The sequence below is a fragment of the Lissotriton vulgaris genome, chromosome 1_1 (assembly GCF_964263255.1).
Source record: "Lissotriton vulgaris chromosome 1_1, aLisVul1.2, whole genome shotgun sequence".
Classification (NCBI taxonomy): domain Eukaryota; kingdom Metazoa; phylum Chordata; class Amphibia; order Caudata; family Salamandridae; genus Lissotriton; species Lissotriton vulgaris.
Genome location: NC_141685.1, coordinates 1848865064 through 1848889443, shown reverse-complemented (window position 1 = coordinate 1848889443; position 24380 = coordinate 1848865064). Strand labels below are relative to the sequence as shown.

The window sequence follows — 24380 nt, the reverse complement described above, 5'->3', positions numbered from 1 at the left end:
GAGGTTCTAGATATTCTTGCCATTTCTGGTAGGTTCTCCAGGTACTCTATTAATTGGGGTCAAACTCTGTGGTTTGTTTTGGCAGGGGAGCCACCGAGGGGATGCCCAATACAACTAGGTACGGATGGCTTTAAATATCTGATGATCTTTCTCTCCCTGAACTCAACACTCCCCTAGTCACAGAACTTACCACCCCCCACCCTCACCCCCCCCCCTCACCTCCCCCCCCAGGCTAGGCTGCATAAGGATATAAGCAACTGGAAATCACTTACGCTCTCCCTACTGGGAAAAGCGGCACTTTTTAAGAGGATGTCTTTGATTTGATTCTTATATGCCCTGCAGAATTCCCTAGACCCGGTCCCAGTGTCTTGCTTCGGGGAGGTGGAGGGTCTCCAGCGGGACTTGCTGTTAAGTGCAAAGCCATGTATTGCCCTCAAAAAGCTCACTTTGAATTGGTATGATGGGGGTATCAGCCTCCCTGATATTAAGAAGTATTATTGGGTGGCCCATCTGGCGGCCATAAACCATGGCACTTACACTTGCCCCGGGAACCTAGGTTATAACATGGATAGGTGGCTCCTATTGGGTGGGAACTATAATTGAGCTCTTTATTCCAGGCCGTGCCGCTTTGCTCTAACAGGTCCCACCAAACACTCAGTCCATGTTTGGCACACAGCCACTAAAGGTCTTGGTTGGAGTCGGAGGCTAACTCTCGCGACACCACTGTGGGACTCCGAACAACTGGGTAGCCTGTGGAAAAGCAAGGGATTCGACAAGTGGGACTTTCTAGGAATCTCGCAAGTAAGTGATCTTTGGGATAAAACTGATGTTAAACCATTCGCCACCTTACAGCAGCAATTCGAATTAACAAATTCGAAATTCTTCCGTTACACACAGGTTAGGCACGCTCTGCGTTCCCACCTGCAGCGCAGTAACATCCTTCCCATTGGAAGACAGAGTTTTAAATGGTTTTGTCCCTGATAACACCATATCATTAATATATAAGAAGTTAATAAAAAACATGCCATACCCCCTCCAGTCGCTTCAGGAGAAGTGGTCCAGTGATGGAATTGAGATCGACGACGAGGAATGGCACGAGGCCATGTCCTCTCCCAGAGTCGTGGCAATACCTGCACGCCTCCGACTTGTTCAACTCAAAATACTTCATAGGGTGTATGTGACTGATACCCAACTGGTATGGATGGGGAGAATAGATGGGGGGGGAACTGCAGACGTGGATGTGGCCAAACGGGCACCTTTATGCACGTAATTTTGGACTGTGATAGTACTCTATCTTACTGCCGTAAAGTACATGAGGATATTAACAATGTCCTGTCTACACAACTCAGCCTGAATGCTCGTAGATGTCTCTTGAATATTTGGGAGCCAAATGATTTGAATAATGGCTTGCTACAGTGGACCACTTTAGGGCTTATGCTTGCCAAGAGAAACATTGCTCAGAGGTGAGGGAGCGTCTCAGGATCCGGAGGTGGGCGACTGGGAGAAAGACTTAGACTGGTCAATGTTCAGAGAAAAAAACTGTATATGTTGCCAGTGGTTGCCTTAAGAAGTTGTCTTGTGTGTGGGGCATGTGGAATTTCTATTGTGGAGATATTGGTCAGCCACCTATCTCCCCCATTGAAGATGACCGCCCTACTGTCAACTTGTGATCACAGTATTACTCCTCTGTAATGTGATTGATATGCTGGTGCTAATCAATAAAAAGTTTTACAAAAAAAAAAACAGTTCCTTTGCCATAGAAAACATTCCCATTATTAATGTTGTCCAAAGTATGTGTAACGAATAAACGAGAATTCTTTTATTGACATATTGTACTAGGGGTGATTTTTACTTCCTTTTTTGGTCTTGTCTGCAGAGCACTTGCACTGAGCTTGTGAAATCTATTGTTTTTACTGTATCTTAAAAGGTACTTCAGTTCTTATTGGTCCGTGTGCTTACCAGTTTGCTTTCACGTTTCTGTTAATTGTAGCCTGTTCTCCCTTCTCGGTTTCTCCTATCAGTTTCGCAAGACCCAACTACTCATTCTCATCCGAGTCGGTCCTTCCATATGAATGCAGTGCCAGACAGGACCAGAGTCAGATCTAATAAAGAAGAGGTCTTTAGGCAGCAAGATGATCTATGCCTTTGTGGGTGGTATCAATAATGATACATTAAGTTGGGGCAGACTGTGGGAGTTTAAACAAACACTTAAGAAACGTAAACTCTTTCGAGCTTAACAAGTTGGAGTTTGAGTGTCCTGCACCATCAAGTGCTGCCATTTGAGTTTTGGCTCTGTAGTCTTTTAGTGCTGGGGTGGTTGCCTGGAGTGGAGAGATTTTTTTAAAATGTCAGCAGAGGTGTGCAGAATAATCAAGCGGTTTCTGAAAAACTGGGGCGACCGAGAAAGGGAGCTAGTGATCCTTACCCCAAGGTAGTCAAAGGTGGAACTCGAATGCAAAGGAGTTTGGCCGAGATTGAGCAGGTACCTAAGATTTCTATAAGGTCTGAAAACAATCAGCTTGATCTTCTGCGTGCTAATTTCTGAACCCCTTGACATACAGAAGTCCAAGAACTTGGTTAAAACAATTTGGAGGCCAAAAGTACAGGCGAGAAGGAGGGTGTAATCCACGAAGAGGAGTGCAGGGATCTTAATTCTGCTCACCTTCGAGACATCTGCCCTCTCAAAGTCGAGATAGTAGACAACCCCATTGATGAATAAAGAGAACATAGTGGGTTACTTGTACAGTGACATACACACGTAAAGCCATTCGAACAGCTACACAGCCACCTACACAGCTAATACAATCTTCATTTATTCTCATATACCGCCACTGACTGAGCTACACACACCCACACCTACACTCACTTACTCAGCAATACAGCCACCCAGACAATGAGTCATTTACCCATACAACTACTAGTACACCCAGTCACTCACCCGTACAACAAACTCAACCAGTCACTCACCCACTTACTCACACCCACTCAGTCATATGAATACTAACACATATACTCGCTCTTCTATACAGTCACTGATACAAGTACACACTCACCCATAAATTCACCGACATACTCACTCATGCATATAGTCAGACATACCCACTAACTCACCCATACAGATACTGACACAGCCTCCAACTCACACAGCCACTCCCTCAGCCTTAGAGGCACTAAGTAACTCACTACACCCACTAAGAAAACCATTCACTCACACATAGAACTACTCACAAGTATACTTTACCCATTTAGCTACACAGAAACCCACTCACTCAGTAAAACCGCTACTGAGACAGCCAGTCACTCAACTGAACAGCCACTCACACAACCACTCAGTTTACATACATCACAACCACAACTGGATTATGTCATCAGTCATTCACGGACTACATCATGAGTGATGTAATATGTGAGGTCATAAGCAGTCCATTGCGGAGGCATAAGTTATAGTTAGAAGAAAGTATGTAAGTGCCTCCACCTCCGTTTCTGTGTTGATAAAAAAAATGAGTGCTTCATGGTTTTAGGTAATAATGTTTTTTTTCATTTTGCTTTTGTTCATAGGTTTTAGGTGTTAATAATTTGTTCAAGATGTTACAAGGTACAGTTTGAAACTTTCAACAGCCAACATGCGTTTCGCCCTTACATGGTCATTCCGGCAAGGGCTTCCTCAAGGCTTTTAAAATAGTTAGCCTTTTCAGTTCTTAAATTTTCAATTGTATTGCAAATAGCTCTTATATTTTAGACAGTTTCATAAGTCAGACGTAAAAATGTAATTGCAGTCTGCTCAGCATCAGCTTTCTTAGTCAAATACAGATCCACAAATGTTGTCCAAAAGGTCCAGTAACACAAGACACAAGGCAGTAATACCCAGGAGGAGAACACTTGGACCTCTCTCCTGAAACTGCATAAGTTATAGTTAGAGCAGGCAACTATAAACTGCTGAATTTCTATGGTTTTGTGTGCATAAAATCAGTACCCAACTATAAAATCCTGTAACCTTTGTTTTTTTAAGTGAAATGTTTTATAATATGTTGTAAGTGACTGGACTGCTGCTTCAGGGGCTGGGGTCAATTATGGTTCTTTATCCTATATAGAATGTACAATGGGAAAAAACAACAAAATGCTTCCTTACCTCAACAGCAGGTACAATGTCAATTCCAACTGTTAAGAATTCCTCAAACTTCAAAAATGGATTAAAGCAGCTTCCAACATCTATTAATCGGATTTTGCCTGGAAGGTGTGTCAAACTAAAAAAAACATACATATACTTTATTTGTGCAGTTATGGTGTATGTGATTAGGTCATACTCACTTTGCAATTGAGAGAACGCAAGAATGACAGCAATAAAACAGTTCTACATTATTCAGTTAAAATAATATGACAAGATTTCCAAGTTTTCCCAATTGCCTACTTTCCCACACTGTGCCTTACTCGGATTTTATTTAGCCATGGTGATGTTACAAATAACAACATCCAAGGGGAAAACAGATTAAAAGTATTTTCATTACACAAAAATAAGCAAAAGGAAACATGTAATCTTGAAATTATAAAAAATTTACTATGAAAATGAATAATTTTCTAAACATGTGGTCATGTTTAACAATCTTGAATTTAGTTAACCTAATAAGGATATACTACTGGCAAGGTTATTTTTTGTTTTGAACAACAGTAGGATGACATTAAAAATGATGATATTTGTACAGATATTTTTCTGCACAGAATGTAGACTTCAAGAGCAAGAATCTCCTTCCCTGCATATTATGTACTAGGGACATGAACAGACTGGAATACAGAAAGAAAAAAAATCACATTTCAATGGAAAACTGAACTTTCCAAATGCAGGAGCATTTGGCAGAAAAAAAAGATCCATTGCCAAAAGGGCCCAATAATAAGGAAAACACGTGTAATGTTATGTTCTTAATTGAACTGTTGCTCACAATTGAAGAGCCCTATTTTAGATTAATTAAAAACTGAAAAGAAATGCTGCTGTCTGGAGCGTATACCCTCCTCTCCAGACACGAGCAGCCAACATGATAGCACACTAAGTTCTGGAAGCTTGCATAGCCTTCAATTGTTGCAACATTTTCAGTGGGTGCTTCTACTTACAGTATTCCGTGTCTTGTTGCTCAGTCTAAGATCTGATGTGACAGGAATAGTACTGAGTATACCACATAAATGGATATCATATTAGGCGGACTAGCAAGTTTAACAGAGTATATACTTTGATCCTAGTGGGGTTTCCAGAGTGTGTTATGAAGGAGTAGTTTCGGTCCTGTAACTCCAGTTCTGTAGTAGGGGTATCTCTGTTATAGTCATAATCTAGTGAATAGTCCCGCCCATGTGCGTGGACCCCGGCAATCAAAAATAATCTCTTAAGTTGTCAAATCATGCAGAAACTGCAAAGACACTTAAGAGAGATTTTAAAGACAAATAATGCAGCCTATATCCACAGGCTACACTGTCCAGATCTTCAACTAGAAATTCCACCAAACAACACCACACACAACACAGCCTGCCCAGTTTCTACCATACAGAAACTTGCCTCCACCAGTAAAAGACTCTGGAATGATAGAGAGGAAGGCATGGGCATTCAAGCCCTATAGGCTGCCATTATGTGGCTTAAATAGGATATTGTGCCTTTAAGAGAACTTTCCAGAACTTTCTCCCAGTATCCCAGAATGCATAGCAGGTCCCTCTTACTTTCAGTTCTTTTCTCCGGCTCCTGCTAACAGGACCCTGGCATTGAGCTCTCCCTTGTTTCAAGGGTTTGTTGGATTTTTGTCACTTTTTTGGATAAAAGTGTTTGAGTATATATTTCTTGGTGCTTCTCTTCTCTCCTGTGTGTTGGTTCAGGCTTTCTAGGGCTCTAAAATGCCTGGTCTTTTTGACAAATGCCCAGCATGTGGAAGGAAGAAGGCCAAGAGTGATCCACACGACGTCTGCATCGTCTGTCTCCCTGACACACATGTCCCTGAAGACTGTGACATCTGCCAGCAACTTTCAGCAAGGACCCTGATTGACAGGCTGAAGATTAGTGCATAGCAGGTCCTTCTTACTTTCAGTTCTTTTTGAAGGCGTAGCACGCCAGACCTGTAGCATTCCTTACATGAAGAAATATCTCCACCGGGGAGGAGGGCGGGCGCTTATGACTATAACAGAGATACCCCTACTACAGAACTGGAGTTACAGGACAGAAACTAGTCCTTCTGTAGTAGGGGATCTCTGTGTATAGTAATAATCTAGTGAATAGAATGGCAAGCCCATCCCCACACCAAAGCGGCGTGGAGAAAGAAATTAACACCACTATTGTGCGAACAAATTCCGCAGCGAAGCCTGTCCAACCTGAGCATTTGCCCTGGCATCAGTGTCCAGACAGTAATGCTTAGCAAAGGTATGAACCGACTTCCAAGTGCCTGCTTTGCAGATTTCAGCAATCGGCACGTTACGGAGCAAGGCTGTCGTGGCAGCTTTGCCCCTGGTGGAATGAGCCTTAGGCTTACCTCCTAAGGTCTTATTAGCTTTTTGGTAACACAATTGTATGCAGTACACAATCCACCTAGAAATGGACTGCAAGACCCGTCCTGACTGATCCATAATTGATAAACAACTGGTCAGACCTACGAATATCTTTGGTTTTATCCAGATAAAATTTCAACACCCTCCTAACATCCAGGGAATGGAGAGACCTTTCCGCTGGAGACGAAGGATTCTGAAAAAATGTAGGCAAAGTTATGGTCTGGTTGACATGAAAATCAGAAATAACCTTGGGAAGAAATTTAGGGTGAGTACGCATAACAACCTTAGCAGCATGAAATACAGTATAAGGTTCTTGGCAACACAACGCCTGAATTTTCCTCACCCTGCAGGCCGATGTAATGGCCACGAGGAACGCCGCCTACCAGGACAGGTGCTGCAACAAAGCCTTATGAATAGGTTCAAAAGGCTCCTTCATCAACCTGGACAGCACCACATTCAGTTCCCATGAAGGCGAAGGAAGCCTGACAGGAGGGAATACTTTCTTCAAGCCTTCCAAAAAATCTTTGATCACAGGGATCTGGAAGAAGGAAGTCTGTGAAGGGCATTTCCTGTAGGCAGTCAATGCAGCGAGATGAACCTTAATGGAATGAACATTAAGTCCAGACTGCGCCAAATGTAGAAGGTAAGGAAGGATGACATCTTCCTTGTACGTCGTCGGGTCATGGTTCTTAGACTGGTACCAGATACAGAACCTCTTCCACTTGTATGCATAGGAAGTCCGAGTGGAAGGTCTCTTAGACTCCTTCAGTATGTCCGTGCAATCATCGGGCAGATTCAGATGGCCATATATCTCAGGAGCCATGCCGCCAAACTCAAAGACGAGAGGTTGGGGTGTAACATCTGTCCCCCGAACTTCGTGAGAAGGTCCGGCCTGCACGGCAGCCGAATGTGAGGAAGGAGAGACCGGTGAAGCAGGTCCGTGAACCACCACTGCCTGGGCCATTCCGGGGCAATGAGTATCATCCGAGCCCTGGACCGGGCCAGCTTGATGAGCACCGCCGGAATCAGGGGAATGGGCGGAAAAGCGTACAGAAAGCTGTTCGACCAGTTGATCCATAACGCATTCCCAGCGTCCCCTGCTAGTAGTACCTGGAGGCGAAGTCTCGGCATTTGCTGTTTTCGGTGGTGGCGAACAGATCTACGTCTGGAGTTCCCCACCTTGCGAAGACCTCTCCTAGTACTTAGTCGTTTATGACCCATTCGCGGTTTTCCTGAACCATTCTGCTCAGTGCGTCCGCCTGAACATTCTGCACACCTGGCAGATGGGTAGCCGTTATCGCCAGTCCTCTGGCCAGAAGCCAGTGCCAGATCGTCTGCGCCTCCTGCGACAGAGTGCGTGATCTCGAGCCCCCCTGCTTGTTGAGGTAATACATCGTGGTGGTATTGTTCGTCTGTACAAGCAGAGAGTTGGTCTGAAAGGACGGAAGAAAGGCCTTCAGTGCCAAGTGACCAGCTCTGAGTTCCAGGAAATTGATGTGATACGTGGCCTCCATCGGGGACCACGTTCCTTGAATCTGTAGGTTTCCGGAGTGCGCTCCCCACCCCAGGAGAGAAGCATCCGTCACGACAGTCTGCGTGGGAATGTCCTTGTGGAAGGGAACCCCTCTGAGGAGATTCTCCGCTGAACACCACCACTTCAGAGACTGAAGACCATGCAGAGACAGTCGTATCTTGTCGTCCCAAGATCCTTTCCTCTGATACCACTGGTCTTCCAAGCACTCCTGCAGCGGTCTCATGTGCAGCCGTGCGTATGGCGTCAGGAAGATACAAGAGGCCATCGATCCCAGTAGAGAAGACACCGTCCTCACTATTGTAGAAGGAGTGGTCATAAGAGCCTGAGCCTTCCGAAGGAGTGATAATCGTCGCTCTTCCGAAGGAGACACGCTTGCTGACAGCGTATTGATGGAGGCTCCCAAGTACTGTATGCATTGGACCGGAGTCGGGACAGACTTGGACATGTTGATGTGCAACCCCAGCTTGTTCAAGAGAACGCACGTCTTCTGGAAGTGTGCTCGCGCTTCCGAGAAGGAGGATGCCTTGATCAACCAATCGTCCAGGTACGGGTAGACAAACACCTTGTTCTTCCGTAGTTGTGCTGCTACCACCGCCATGCACTTTGAGAATGTTCTCGGCGCAGACTTTAGTCCGAATGGGAGTACTGTGTATTGATAATGATTGGCGCTGACTTGGAACCGCAGGAACTTCCTGTGTTTGTGTGCAATGGGCACATGGAAGTGCGCATCCTATAGGTCTATAGCACATAGCCAATCTCCCTGTTGCAACTAAGGATAAATCTGATGCAACAACAGCATGCGAAACTTTTCCCTGCGAATCCATCTGTTTGCCTGTCGCAAGTCCAGAATGGGCCTGAACTCGTTCTTGTCCTTCTTGCGAACCAGGAGTACAGACCTCTTCCTCTCTGAGACAGAGGTACGTCTTCTATCGCCCTTTTCCTTAACAGGATATCTGCCTCCACCTGAAGCTCGTGCAGCTGAAACTGCGAGCTGACCGGTGGAATTGCTGGAGGCGGGCTGGTGAACCGAAACTGTATCCATTGCAAACAATATTCAGCACCCACTTGTCCAGAGTAATTTTTTTCCACTCTGCCAGAAAAAATTGAATGCTTCCCCCTACCGGAGTGGGTAACAGATCCGGGGGAAGTTAGTGCTCAGGGCCTAGACCCGGCCGGGCCTTTGGTCGCTGGAGCCGACTGCTGGCCTCCTCTGCCCTTCTGGCGTTTCTGGAACGGCTTACGGAACTGTTGATGTTGCTGCGACCGTCCCGAAGGTTGGCCACGTCCTCTGCCCACCGAACCGCCGTTGGAATGGGCGGTACGATTTATTCGCTTCTTTGGGCTTCTCCAGGCCCACAGCCGTGAGCGTTTCGGCCTCCGCCTTCATGCGGGCCATTTCGTCATATGCATCTTTCCCAAAAAGGGTCTGGCCAGAGAAAGGAAGGTTGGCTACCCTTTGCTGTGCGTCCGGTTTTAATGACGTAAGGCGGAGCCAGGCGTGACGTCGCTGGTTAACCCCATGGCAAAAACCATGTGCCGCTAATAGGGATGAGTCTGCTGCAGCGCTGAAAATCTGATTCGCTACCAGCATCCCTTCGTTCAGCACTTCCTGGAAGTCTTCCCGCTTCTCGCGAGGCAAGTGTTCTGCAAACTGCTGGAGGGAGTCCCAGAGGGCGCGGTCGTAGCGTCCCAACAAAGCTGTGGCTCTCGCCGCCTTCATAGAGGTCGCCGATGTTCCACATACTTTCCTTCCAGCTGAATCCATCCATTTAGGGGGAACCGTGGATGACGGGGTGGTGGCATGTTGTTTGCGGGCCGCCGTCACAATCACAGAATCCGGTGGAGATTCCGCCCTTAGAAAGGCCGGGTCCGAATCGGGAGCCCGGTATTTTTTCAGCAATCTCGATGGGGCCGCCTTAGTCACCGCAGGGGTGAGGTAAAGGTCCATGGCCGGTTCCTCCAGGCCTGGCACCAGAGGCAGCAGTGGACGAGACAGGTGTTTCTGGTGCAGTGTCTCGAAAATGACTGATGTATTAGGCGTGGGCACCGTCAAAGATATGCCCAATTTGGCAGCGCCTCTCAAAAGAACATCATGGAACGCCACCAGGTCATCAATCGGAGACACCCTCGTGCCCAGTGATCCCGACAAGGTCGGAAAGTAGTCCCTGAGGACCTCGTGCAAGAGCGAGATCTGTGCCTCCTATGGCGGTGTCTCGACCGCGTGGACTACCTTTGGCGCGATCGCTCCTTCCTCCTAGAGCGAGGGCATGATCTCCCGGCCCGTGGACGCTCCACAGGTTTCCATGGGGGCGTCTTCTTTGGTTCCTCCTGGGGTCTAGGTTTTGGGGGCCCCTTAGGAGGTGTCGACAGAGGAGGCAATGACGTCGACCTCGGCGGAGGGACCGGGGGTATCACCGACTGAGGGGCAGGCCCATGCGGTGGAAGTGGTGGTAGTGGCCGTCCTGGTGGAAGTGGAGGGTTGGTGGGAGGGTCCTCCTTAGGTACAGGAGGAGGGGGCGACCTAGGCCGAGTTGGTGTATACACCACCGAGTACATCGAGCCCGGTGACTCCTTCGGCGAAGGGGACTGTGACCCAGCCCTTTCAGCAGGCGATCGCTTTCTCTTGCGTCCTCCACTAGATCCAGCCTGACTTCTGGCGCCAGAACTCCTCTTTCGCAGTTTAGGAGAGGTGGAGCGACTCCTAGACGCCGATCTCGTCCTTCTCGACGGTGAGCGTCGCTTTTCCGGCGTCGAACGTGTCCTCCGCGACTCTGGCGTCGAACGCCGCCTCCGCGACGTCGACCTCTTCTTCCTCGACGTCGAACGCCGCCTCCGCGACGTCGACCTCTTCTTCCTCGACGCCGAACGCCGCCTCCGCGACGTTGACCGTTCCATTCTTGACGATGAGCATCGATTCCTCCTTCGAGGTCCTCGACGTCGAGGAGCCCCTCGACGCCGAGCGTTGTCTCGACTGCGACCGGCGGTGTCACCTCGACGGCGAGCGCCGATGCCTGTCGCTCAGTCTTCGACGTCGATAGGTCGACTCCGACGTAGAAGATGAAGATGCAGTCGACGGTGGTTTCGACAGCGGCCTATCCAGGCCCTTCGACGTTGAATCTTCACGCCGTCTCGACCCAGAGCCCCGGGGAGATGGGGAACACACCGTTGTCATCCCTTTCGACGTCGATGGAGACTGGGACCGTTTGCTGGCCTTCCTGCCTTTGGGGAGCCCCCCCAGAGGCCTCAGCAGAGGCAGAGGGAACCTTCCCAGCCTGCCCAGACCCACCTGCAGCCTGCAGTCGTCTCTCTTCAAGGCCTTGAAGCCTAATCTTCAGCCTGTCCATCAGTGTCCTTGCTGAAAGTTGCTGGCAGATGTCACAGTCTTCAGGGACATGTGTGTCAGGGAGACAGACGATGCAGACGTCGTGTGGATCACTCTTGGCCTTCTTCCTTCCACATGCTGGGCATTTGTCGAAAAGACCAGGCATTTTAGAGCCCTAAAAAGCCTGAACCAACACACAGGAGAGAAGAGAAGCACCAAGAAATATATACTCAAACACTTTTATCCAAAAAAGTGACAACAAACCCTTGAAACAAGGGAGAGCTCAATGCCAGGGTCCTGTTAGCAGGAGCCGGAAAAAAGAACTGAAAGTAAGAGGGACCTGCTATGCATTCTGGGATACTGGGAGAAAGTTCTGGAAAGTTCTCTTAAAGGCACAGTATCCTATTTAAGCCACATAATGGCAGCCTATAGGGCTTGAATGTCCATGCCTTCCTCTCTATCATTCCAGAGTCTTTTACTGGTGGAGGCAAGTTTCTCTATGGTAGAAACTGGGCAGGCTGTGTTGTGTGTGGTGTTGTTTGGTGGAATTTCTAGTTGAAGATCTGGACAGTGTAGCCTGTGGATATAGGCTGCATTATTTGTCTTTAAATTCTCTCTTAAGTGTCTTTGCAGTTTCCGCATGATTTGACAACTTAAGAGATTATTTTTGATTGCCGGGGTCCACGGACATGGGCGAGACTATTCACTAGATTATGACTATACACAGAGATCCCCTACTACAGAACACCCGTTTCCTATCCTGGCATATATATTTAAATCTTTAATTGAAAAAAAATTCTGGCACTGGTATTTTTCACGGGGAGAAATGAGGGAGGGCCCTTGCATAAGCCACTGTGCTTCACCACATTTATGTGCATTTGTAGTTGCTTTGTTTCATTTCCCACATATGACGAGTTCCTGAAACTGCACTTCAGCCATACAGGTAACAGTCCGTTGATCACTGTGAAAATAAATGGCTGTAGAGTGAAGGGCAGATCTTTAGCGATGTTGATCCTGTTACACCACCAATGAAACAACTTCTTGCATGCTGTTACATTTACTTTACTTTGAAGGACTCCCAACATTGCACCCATTGTACATCTAATTCTTCTTTTAGATGCACTAATGTAATGAAAATCATGACAACATTGTACCCAGCTTAAGACTCCAGGCTTTCTGTATGTGCTGAAAGAAACAGGAGGTGTTTTGGACGTGAGGTATGTGTTCGTCCAAAGGTAAAGCCTTGCCTTCCGTGGTATTCAAAACGGCACCCAAGAATTTTATTAGATAGCTTGAAAAAGAGGGCTTTGTTGGACTTGGAGCCAGTCGGAGTCTGTGGAAAAGCAGCCATCAAGCGTTGGGGGAGGATCGGAGCAATGCCATCTCAAGAGGCATAAACTTTGAAAAGATGCATGTGGAAGATTTTAATCTTGAAAACAGAACTACAAACTGGTAGTAGCCAGGGCCGGACTTGAAACCAAAACCGTCCACGGCAAAGTGCTCGGCCCTGTAAGAAAACCGCCCCCCCCCCCGGGACCCAAAACCGGCCCCCACCCTTGTGGCGCACCGGGGGATTGCCCGGTACCCGCAACGGCCAGTCCGGGCCCTGGTAGTAGCAATCTGCTACTTCAAAGTGGCTGTACTTCCTGTGCCTCGATTGTACTAGGATATGAAAGTATGAATCCTGCAAACCAAACAATGCTATGGGCTCCCCCTCCTGTATGAGCAACAGCATTTCTTGGTGGTAGACATTCCAGAGATTGATTTTTTCAAGGTAGTTGTCTAGATTATCCACCACTCTTCAGACTTATTTCTTTTTAACACAAGCATTTGCAATGAAATAGGTCTCGCATTAACGCAAGTTTAAGCTATTGGCATTGTAAATGACAATGCCTTTTATTTATAGTTTAGAATCAATCATTTTTATTACATGGTATCAGATCAAAAACACAGCTCATCTGCCTACATCCACTGACCGGCAGAGAGTTGCAGTACACAGCGTATAGGCCTACAGCCCGGAGGGCGACCCCGCAGAGAAGAGCTTCAGTCCATAGTGTTCATGGCAAAATATCACTAAGATACCATTTTTATAGAAATAAAAAAAGAACAAGAAAACAGACAAACACCCACTCCCTCCTCCACCCCCCAAAAACGCCCTCCTTTCCCACCCCATCCGCCTATACCCTCCCGCCCAAACCTCCCACGGCCGTCAGCAACCTCGCAAAGTAGTTCGAACTATGGTTGTGGCCCCAACTGGTTCCAGTGGAATAAGGTGTAGTATTTGTAGGTATTTTGGGCAAGTGGCCTCCCTCAGCTCCTTGGAGAGTTGCTGCAGGAATGGCCCCCATAGCTTCACATACTCCGCTCCCTTCCCATCCATACAAAGTGAAAGACGCTCCATCGCTAGGATATGCCAAAGTCTCCGGATCCAGTCACAAGCATTAGGGGCATTTGAGGAGCCCCACTGTGCTAAAAGGACCTGTTGCGCCGCAAGAAATGCGAACGCAATCCGTCTACCCCTCAGCGAGCGCAATGGGAAGAATTTGGGGTGGGGGAGTCCCAGCAGTGTGAGCTCAGGGGTCCGGGGCAGTGTAATTTGGAACGCTTCATCAATGTCATCAAGAACCACAGTCCAATATCGCACCAGTTTCGGGCAGTGCTATAACAGGTGTACCAGGGTGCTAGGAAGGCCACACCCCAGCCAGCAGAGGTCTGACTTAGTGCTATCCCAAGACTTGATGCTCGCCGGCGTATAGTACCAATAAGCGGCTATCTTATAGGCTGATTCCACACCCTCAGTATTAGAGGCCGCGTGATGTGCTCTATAGTAAACATGTTCCCATTCTTTGGGTGTCAGAGGACACCCCAGCTCAGTCTTCCACCGCACCTGTGCTTTTGTGCACTGCTTCATAGGGCGGGTAAGGATCATTGCGTACAGTGCAGATATGAGCTTACGGTCATCCTTCTTGCAAACTAGCCATTTTTCGAAAGTGGTTAAAGGGCGGGACATCAGGGCGTAGTTGCCAGGCTGGGTCACCCAATGTGTGAGCTGCGAGTAGTGAAAAACGTCAGACTCCGGTAAGTTAAAATATTCCTTGCGCAATTAGGAGAAGGGGATCACGCCATCTAGGTCAAATAGGGAGCCCACTCTCTTACAACCTTCCTCTCTCCAGCGATGAAAAACAGCGGATGCACACCCGCGCGGACACTAAGGATTATCTACAACAGGAGTCATAGGGGAGGGAAACGTGGTCCAGCCCCTGCGCAGAGCCAACAGATCCCACGCCTTAAGAGTCAGCGAGGTAACAGACGACGAATTGAGGCCCCATGCTCTGTGTTTGCAAGGAAGCCAAAGTTTCCGCCAAATATTGCAGCCAGACACTTTCTGATCTATAAAGTTCCAGTGTTTACTGGACAAGGGCCTATTCCACTCTGTGATATTTTGGAGACAAGTCGCTTGATAAGCACTCAACAGGGGGAAGCCCATCCTGCGTACTGCCTTCGTTGCGGTGATAAGTGCCAGCCCGAGCCTCGGTCTCTTGTTGCTCCACAAGAACTTATTAAGATGCTCTTGCAATTTCTGGAGAACGCCCGGCGGAGGACTTAATGGGACCATCTGAAATAGGTAGAGAATACACTGCAGCACAGTCGTCTTCACCACTGCTAACCTCCCGTACCAGGCCAAGTTGAGACGGGACCAGTCGGAGAGTGCTTTGGCAGTTTGGTCTACCAATAATCTATAAGTGAGGGAAATCATTTTGGCAATAGAAGTCAATTGAATACCCAGATATGTTATATCGGAGTGCACCCACTGAAAGGCAAAGTCCTGCTGGAGATCCCGGACTTCATTGTCAGGGATTGAAACATTAAGAATCTGCGATTTCGAGAAGTTCACTTTAAAGCCTGCCACCTTCCCGAATTCAAAAAGTTCTATCGCCAGATACCGCTACATGGAGTGGGGTTGAGTCAGCGATAGAATAACATCATCGGCATATAGACTTATTCTGTGGATGTCAGCGTCAAATTTAATTCCCACTATATCCGGATTTGATGGAATGCACTGAGCAAAAGGCTCAATATAGAGCGCAAAGAGTAACGGGGACAATGGTCACCCCTGCCGCGACCCTCTGGAGATGGGGAACAGGGAAGATCTACACCCGTTCACTCTCACCGCCGCCTTAGGGGCCACATAGAGACATTGAACACAGCGAACAAAGTTATCCCTGATACCATAGGCCAGCAAAGCCGTGAACAGATAGTCCCAGTCCACCCGGTCAAAGGCCTTCTCCGCGTCAATAGAGAGGAGAAAGGCCTGGGCTTGAGAACGGTGGACAAGGTCTATAAGATGAAGAATTTGCTCGGTATGGCCCCCTCCCTCTCGCATTGGAATAAATCCAGATTGGTCTAGATCAATGATACCATCCATCAGGAGGCTAAGACGCGTTGCGAGGATGCTCACAAAGAGTTTGGCGTCGATGTTTAGGAGGGAAATCGGCCGATAGAAACCACATTCTTTAGGATCCTTCCCAGGCAAAAGAATGACCGTAATCGCCACTATCGACATGAAGGGAGTTACCTCCCCAGTATCAAGGAACGAGTTGAAAAGACGCGTTAAAAGAGGAGCCAGCTCCACACAGTAAGTTTTAAAAACAGAGCCGAGAAGCCATCCGGCCCAGGGGATTTGGCTAGCTTTAGACACGCTACTGCTGATATGACCTCCTCTATGCGGATGGCAGCATCTAAAGTAGCAGCCGACAACTTAACCAGCGGCTGGATGTTACAGGATCGAGGTAACCACTCTTCTCTCCCGAACTTGATGTATCCCCACTATACAGGCACTGATAAAAGTGCCGGAAGGAATCCACAATAAGGGCAACCGTAGTGTGCTCAACCACCTGTGAATCTCTAATAGACTGAATAGCCGATAGCTTGGCCCGTGCTCGCAGCTTATGGGCCAACATCCTTCTCCCCCTTATCCACACTAAGGTCAAATTGGTGCCGCAAGAGGGAATGCTCCAAGTGTTTGAGCATGCGTTGTTTCGTCTCCAGCTCCCTCCAAACTCGCGGAGTCCCAGTCCGCTTGTGCGCTGCTCCTCCCCTTCTAATTCAGCACATTTAGCTTTGAGCAACCGCGCATATGATGCTGCCAGCGCAATATCGCCCCCCTCACCACTAGCTTCAAGGCTTCCCACACCGACACCAACAATGTACTCTCCCGGTAATTTTCTGCAAGGTAATTGGTAATAGTGTCCCGAATGCGGTCAACAACCGATTCAGAGTGCAGTAGGGAGTCGCGGAGACGCCAGCCAGGGGGCGGTGGGCCTTCCCCACAAAAAGAAAGCTGAACCGAGATGAGGGCATGATCCGAGAGGGAGCGCGGGGTAATAGTCGCCGCAGATAAGTAGGGGAGGAGAGAGGTTGTGGCTAAAAAGTGGTCAAGGCGAGCATAGGTTTAATGTACTGCAGAGTAATAAGTGTAGTCGAGCTCATCAGGGCGTTGCACATGCCACACATCATGCAATCCACCATCAAGCAGCCATGGCCTACCCCCCTGCGACAGCGCACCCGCCTGATGCGATCATTGCTCAGACCTTTCCTTCCCAGGATCCATCACCACATTCAGATCCCCACCAACCAGAATCGAGGCATCCGGAGATGTCTGAACCTCTGAAAGGGCTCTTGTCGTTCGTTCGGGGCATATATCTACCCTAACGTAAGCTGCGTGTCCCCGCACTGAACCCGGACCGCTAGGAACATACCCTTAATATCAGCCACTTAAGTAAGCACCTTGCAATGTGCACGAGCGCTAAAAAGAATTGCCACCCCATGTTTCTTAGCCGGACCCGAGGACCACAATTGTAAGGGGAAGCGCTTGTCCCTCATCCGCTTAGTATCCTTAGGGAGAAGATGCGTCTCCTGAAACAAAAACACATCGCCCCCTGCATTCTACAAGAGGGAAAGTATGATCGAGCGTTTTACCGGACTATTCAATCCCCTGACATTGAGACTCACAACCTAATTCTCTACCCATAATGCCCAGGGAATGAGTAGCAGCTAACTAGTCGCCCAAGGTCAGAGGCAAGTGAATGGCAAGAGATTTGCAGCCACAAACCATCCATCTGCCATACCTTCCGGAGAACTGATGCGGACCCCAAAACCCCAACATAAACCCCTTCCCTAAATCATAGTGCAGAAGAACAGAAAAAATAACGAAGATCAAAGGTCTTGTCCAAGGACAACAGTCTGTCGTGTGAATCAAACGATAAGGGGTACCAGGCACCATTCCAAGGAACGTACCGCACCTGATACAAGGCAAATCCACTGTACAAGAGTTGACTGATGGTACCACTTCTCAACAGAACAGTTTCCACCTCCGGCGCCGACAAAAAGCCCCCCTGCTGCAACTCGAACGAATCTCAAGGGGAGCCATTGTTATCAGTCACTTGCGCCGCGGATGTAACAGCCACTTCTCTTTTCATCAGGCTAGTGGACAAATCTGGTTTTAAAGGCTGGGGAGACCTCCCAACCCGCTGCCACTCAATGGAGCGCCTGCGCCATCTCGGAGGGGATCCCGCGGACCCCGGCTGAGGAGAGGGCCGCTCCCATCGCAGGACATCATATGCGACGGTCAAAAAACGAATCTGCAGAAGCTTGCCTTGAGGTTTAAAGATAAGGCGGAATGGTGGCCCCATGAGTAGAGGATGCCTTTCTCACGCAGATGGTTGGTGAGGCTTAAATTCTCGTTGCTTAACAAGAGTGGAGGCTGCTAGATCCTGGAAGAGCGCTGGCTGATGTCCCCGAAACTGCACAGAGTTGAGGTCACAGGCCTTGCGAAGGATTCGCTCCTTGAGCTGGAAGTCATGTAGACATACCAGAATGTCTGGAGGGGGAGCCTTAGCGCCTCTTGGTAAGCCGATCCGATGTACTTGTTCCATCTGTATTTCTAGTTCGTCCCCTTCCCCCAATATCAGCAGGAAAAGCGCACAAACATACGCACGAAGATCATCCCCTTCTCCCTTCCACGGCACCACTCAGATCTAATGTTGTTACGCCGAGACCGGTTTTGTAAGTCCTCAGCGTGGGCTTGGAGGTCTAGTTTTTGTTCCGTAAGGCGAATAACGTCTTGTTTGAGCTGGTGGAGATCATCCTCCCGGCCCAGGTAATGCTCCTCCAAGGTTGCCACCCGCTCACCAATGGCATCTACATCGGGCGGCACCTCACGCAGGGCAGAGGAAAGCTGGGAGCGAAGCTCCAAAATATCTTCTTTTAAAGCAGAGAATAACTCAAGCATAACAGCTTTGGTCGCTGGTACGTCGTTATCCTCCAGCTGCAGAGATTTAGCATCTGTGTGAGAAGTGGACTGTCCCGTCGATTTCTGCAGAGGTCCTTTAAAGGCTTGTCTTTCCTGTTCCTGGAAAAAGACATAACCGCTAATGCACAGGCCTGAAAACCGAGGTGTAGGGCTCAGACATAGGGGATAGCAGCCCACCAGGTAACCTTATCAATGTCCACTGCAGGCAGGGTCCAGACCTAGGAAAAGGACAAAACAGCAAGACCCCAGAGGTCAACAGCAGGCGGACAACTTGGCAATCAGGACATAGATCAGCCAGAGCCCTACGTGCAGTGTGAGGCACACAGTCAGGGCGAAGAAGGCGCCCTAAAAACCTCTTCCGCTACCAGAATTCTCCTTGTCGAGGCCTCACCACGTGTTTGGCCCAGTTGTCACGGCACGGGGGGAGGTAGGCGCCCGTCCACTACCAACTGCCACACCTCACCGCTCTCGCAGGGCGCTGGACTTCAAGCAAGATCACAGAGTAACTCAACACTCCCTCTCGTCTCCGCAGGCTGCATAAAGCACAGAACAGCGCAGAGCTGCATCGCCCGTCAACTCACGGGCCGAAAGTAGGCCCCCTGCACCCAACAGTAGAAGTCGTCCAGCCTTCAGTCCCTCTACAAGGCCAAACACAGTCAATCCCTCGGGGGGGGGCTGTCCACCACACCTGCAGCTCCTCAGACAACGCCACTGTGAGGGCCACCCCCAGCATGGGACCCACTCCCAGCCACCACTGCCCGGGGGAGACACTCAGGCTGTCGCAATGCACAATGCCAGATCCAGGCCCAGGCCTCCACCCCCGCCAGCTCACCACCACGCCTTGTTGTACCGTCCGCCAACATGCAGACCGATCAGAACCTCCAGGGGGCAGGGAGGTTCTGATCGGTCCCACAGCGGAGGGCACTCACCCCTGGCCGCAACCGCAGGGACCACCGAGCCACCGGCCAGCAACCGCCACCAGGAGGGGTACTGGGCACACCACTAGGCCCCGCTGTTCAATGCTGCAGGGCGCGGGAGTCACAGCAAGCCTGCCACGGCCGCCCAGGGCCTCTGTTCCCCCCAGCTGGGCAAGAGCACACCGTCCGTCGATATACGGACCGAAACCCGCAGTCCCAGGTCCGCTGCCCCTTCACCTTACTTGTCTGCGCGTGGGCCTTCTCCGCTCCACCTCTCAGCGCTTACAGGCCCCAGGCAAGACATATCCCCACAGGCACGGGGGGAGATAAATTGCTATACGCCCGTGACCTCGGCCTGAAGCACTTTCATTGGAAGGGGGGTGCCCGCTCCACACATCTCCAGGCTGCTCCTGCTCCCGGCTCTGACAGACACAGTCCGCTCCTCCTCTCAGGAGCACAAAATAGCTGCACTCCCAGTCTTGTACTAGGGCGTATTCCCAGCTCGCTCACCCCTCAGCAAAATTGGAAGACGCCTGCTCTCCCCAGATCAGCCCAGTACTCTGCCGAGTCGAGGTCCCAGACGGCAGTACCCCGCAACCAGGCTCGCCGGGCCACAGCAAGGCCAGGCCGGACGGCACGGGCAAAGACAGCCTTCGCGGGTCTGCGCTGACCCTCCACACCTCACCCTAGCACTCCTAGACCCCGGGCGCCATGGACCCACGCAGCCACAAAGCTGGAGTGAGTGCTGTCAAGTCGCCATGAGAGGGTTGCCTCTTCCACTCGCTGCTGGGTTTCACCTAATCCTGGCTCCTATGGGACACAGCCAGCTCTCCTTCACAGTCCTCATGGCCAGGGAGCAATCCCCCAAAGGCAGCTGCTCCGTAAATCAGACTTCAAGGCTGCCTGCCCTGCCACCACTCCGAGGCAGCCATCAGACACCTCCCGGATCAATCGGAGGCAGTTTGGGGCCAAAATCCCAGGCCGCGGCACCTTCCACTAGGCCCGCCGGGCCGCAGCAAGGCCGGGACCGGACGGCCGAGATAGCCAAGGGAACCTCCACCAATCACAGCAATATGCGCTCCGCCAATGCGTTCAATGTCCAGCACGGATGGGCAACAGGAGGGCAGATATACAACACTTACTGCATGTGGCAGTAAGCGTCCTACTCCGCCGCCATCTTAGCCACGGCCCCCTTTATTTAAAAACCAAAATATAAATAAAAGGTATTGTCATTTACAATGCCAATAGCTCAAACTTGCGTAAATGTGAGACATATTACATTGCAAATCATATTTTTACCTACCCATGTTGCAGGGTGCAGTACCATATATGGCCAAAAGAGGTCCCATGGGCCCTCTTTTGGCCACATATGGTACTGCACCCTGCAGAAGATGTGTTAAATCCACCCTATCCTTAATGCATTGCATGCAAGACAGTACCAGAAGTTATCAACTAGCAATGTCCATATATAAAATTAATAGCTTTGAAATGGGACACAATTATTATATTAATTCTAGATTGGATTCTACCATGTGTGGAGCTGATGAAGAGAAATTAATAGAAGGTCTCATATAAATGTGAGATGTGCTAGTGAGTAAAGTAACCACTGCCAGCCCTACAGAGGACAAAGTTTGTGTTTTGTCTGTAAACTCTTTAAGAAAGCAGTGCTCTGGGAGGCAAGATGGTGCCACTGGGTCGGACATATAAGCAGCAGCTCCCAGCCCCCCCCCCCCCCCCCCCATAAGTTAATACGGCTCCAAGTGCGTTTTTGTACAATACCTGCTCTCATGCTCCACTACCGTGTGTTTCTGGAGGCTTCCGAGGAGGCTGGTGATTATCCCCATTCTGATTTTGGGAGATTTGACTGGAGTGGTCTCTCGCTCGCAGCGCCGGTGGCTGTTGCTGGTTTCTGGTGGAGGTGTGGCCACTACATTCTTGGACGAGCCCTTTCTCATTATGCAGCCCAAATCAGCCAGAGGAGGAAAATCGAGTGCAGCCTCAGATGTGGCTGGACTAAGCAGAGGTGTCTCGGGGCTCGAAGTGCAGTTCAACGGTGCAGGCTTGCAAACTAGAGCACCCGGAAAAACTGACAAACTGAATAAACTGCATGGTGGTGAGCAGGAGGGGTGGGAGGATAAATCCCTGCGTTGCTTATGCCCGCCTATAGCAGGAAATCAATGCTTTCTCAGGAATCAATACGGGCATATTGGAAACAGCCTGAGTTATTCTTACAAGCTCAGAGTAGCGATTGCTCTTTGGTAAAAATATTGCCAGCTGACAGTTCAGCTCAGGAGGGTCAGAGACTATCGGAGAAACCCAAATAAAGCAAACCCAACTGGAACTCCAGGAAATGGGGGTGGTGGGGTTATACAGTATGTCGGGATTGGTGGAAAATCAAAGTATAGCTTCTTCATACCCTGGAATCATTAATTACATCTCCAAGTGGCATGCCGAGCCCCTGGAACCAATAATTGATGTACAATCAGGACTTCCCCAGAGTTTATCTGCAGGTGGAAGAACATCAAAGGCTGTCAGGGGAGGGGCAAATTCTTCTGGTAATCCACACGATGTCGGTAAAGAAAGTGACTTTCTTTCCCGAAATTTCTTTCGGGCCCTTCTGATTTGTCAGACGATGATGTCGATGTGGGCTCTAGAACACGCTCAGGAGGTGAATCGCCAGGTAGTGGCGGCAGCGAGCAGAGTAGTATGCAGCTTGAAGAGGATGTCAGTGGCAATTCGGATACCGGTCCGATGACTGTATGTAAAAACCAGGCACTACTAGAAAAAATGGGACAAATAGAGGATACAACCACCGTGTTATGGGATCACTCTCTTCCATTGGCGTTGGCGCTCAATAATGGGGCCACCTCTAATGCTACTGGGAAAGTTCCATTGGAAAAACCTGATGAAAAGATTTCCCTGGCTGTGATTCATCATGGACCACAGAACCGAGAATCGTATTGAAAGCAAGAAGACACAGGGTGCCTGTCGGAAACTGCAGAACATAGTTAGGCGGATTGACAAGTCTTGTATCAAATTCGCGGAAAGGATTCATGAAGCGGAAGCGCAGATATAGACCCTCGAGGATGATCTGGCAGCTTATAGATCTATAATTGAGGCCATACGGGCACACAAGGAGGACACGCATTGGAAACTTGCCGATCTTGAGAACCGTCTTCTGCTAAATAACTTAGTAATTTTGGGCATACCGGAGGTAAGAGAGGGGCAGGACATTCGGAAATTTGTGGTGGACCTATTTACTGAGGCCTTTCCTGGAGCTATCGATTTGGTTCTGGGACCAAGAATTCCAGCGAGCACACCGATTTCCGTTTAAACTGCAATCCGCTAGAGCCGGGCAAGCCGCTCTTAAGTCTAGGGCTATTTTGATTTGCTTAAACAACTTTCTGGCTCATCATGCTTTATATGATTTAACCCGTCCGGATAGGAAGCATGTAGGGAAGGGCGCTCAGTTTTTTGTTAGGCCTGATTTTAACCACTAAACGGTGGAAAAACGCTGGCAACTTCGCCAACTAATTGCACTTTTTGAAGCCGGGGCACAGGCATTTTTGTTAAATCCTGCAACGCTAAAAATAGTTTATAAAGAGCAGACACGCTTTTTCACTTCAGAGGTGCAAGCGAAGGAATATTTAGATTCATTGTAGGGGCTCTTTCATATGTAGGATTTTGCACCTTAGTATTACCAATATTCCTACTCATCGTTTAGATACTTTAAAGATCAATTTTTTTTGTCTTCTTTATTCTTTATTTTTGGAATAATGTATTAACTAGACCCGGAGGCTGGAGCTATTGAATTCGGTAGGGTATACAAATTGAGGGGGTGTACACCGGGTAGCATGGGAGCTTTCCAACTCACGGACTTATATCCTATTGTATCGCTTATGGGGAAGGGTGGGGGTGTAGTGGGAGTTGGGCAGGGGTGGTAAGAAGGGGGTGGGCGCTTGGGGGGGTTGCGGTGCAGAGGTGTGGTGATGAGGTGCGGGGGCTATCAGGGAGAAAAGGTCAATCCATAAAACGAGAAAGTCGGAGGATTCTATGTTGGTTCTCATGGGAGGTTACAAGAAGGGACAAGGCGATACTAAGGAGGAGCTACAAAGCCTACTGACCAATGAAAGCCACTATTTACACAGGACAGGAACAGGAGCCAATAAAAAAAATGCGGCAGAACGTTAAGTTTTGTTTTTGTTTGCAGTGAAATTATTAAATTTGCTTTGCACGATTGCCAATGGTATAAAAAAAAATCAAAAGTAAAAAACACACTAATTTTCAACACCAACAGGTCTAACTTGAACAAATTTGAGTCCTATTGCATTGGCAATACATTTGAGTCCTATTGCATTGGCAATGCAACTGGTCTTGCATTTGTTGGAGTTACTGGCATTATAAATTGCTTTTTTTTAGATAGATATTTTGCGTGGTGCAGTACTATATGTGGCCAAAAGAGGTCCCATGGAACTTCTTTTGCCCACATATGGTACTACCCCCTGCGGAAGATATGGTAAATCCACCCTACCCATAATACTTTGCATGCAAGACAGTACCACGAGTAAATACAACTAGCTATGTTCATAGATAAAATTAGTAGCTTTGAAATATTCCAAAAGAATTATTATATTAATTCTGAATTAGGCTCTACTCTGTGTGGAGTGGATGAAGGGAAATTAATAGATGGTCTCATATCAATGTGAGATGTTCTTGTGAGTGAAGTAAGCACGGCCAACCTAGCTTAGGACCAAGTGTGTGTCCTGCCCGAAGCCTCTTAAG

General features: G+C 48.9%; 1 protein-coding gene across 2 annotated transcripts in view; it reads right to left on the bottom strand.

Annotated features, from left to right (window-relative positions):
* SAMTOR (S-adenosylmethionine sensor upstream of mTORC1) overlaps window positions 1–24380 on the bottom strand; it is an 87153-nt gene that overhangs the window by 17997 nt on the left and 44776 nt on the right. For both annotated transcript variants that reach the window (XM_086919334.1, XM_086919336.1), the window contains one exon: window positions 4130–4244. In XM_086919334.1, coding sequence (XP_086775460.1) covers window positions 4130–4244 — 115 coding nt within the window. The remainder of the gene's footprint in view (window positions 1–4129; window positions 4245–24380) is intronic.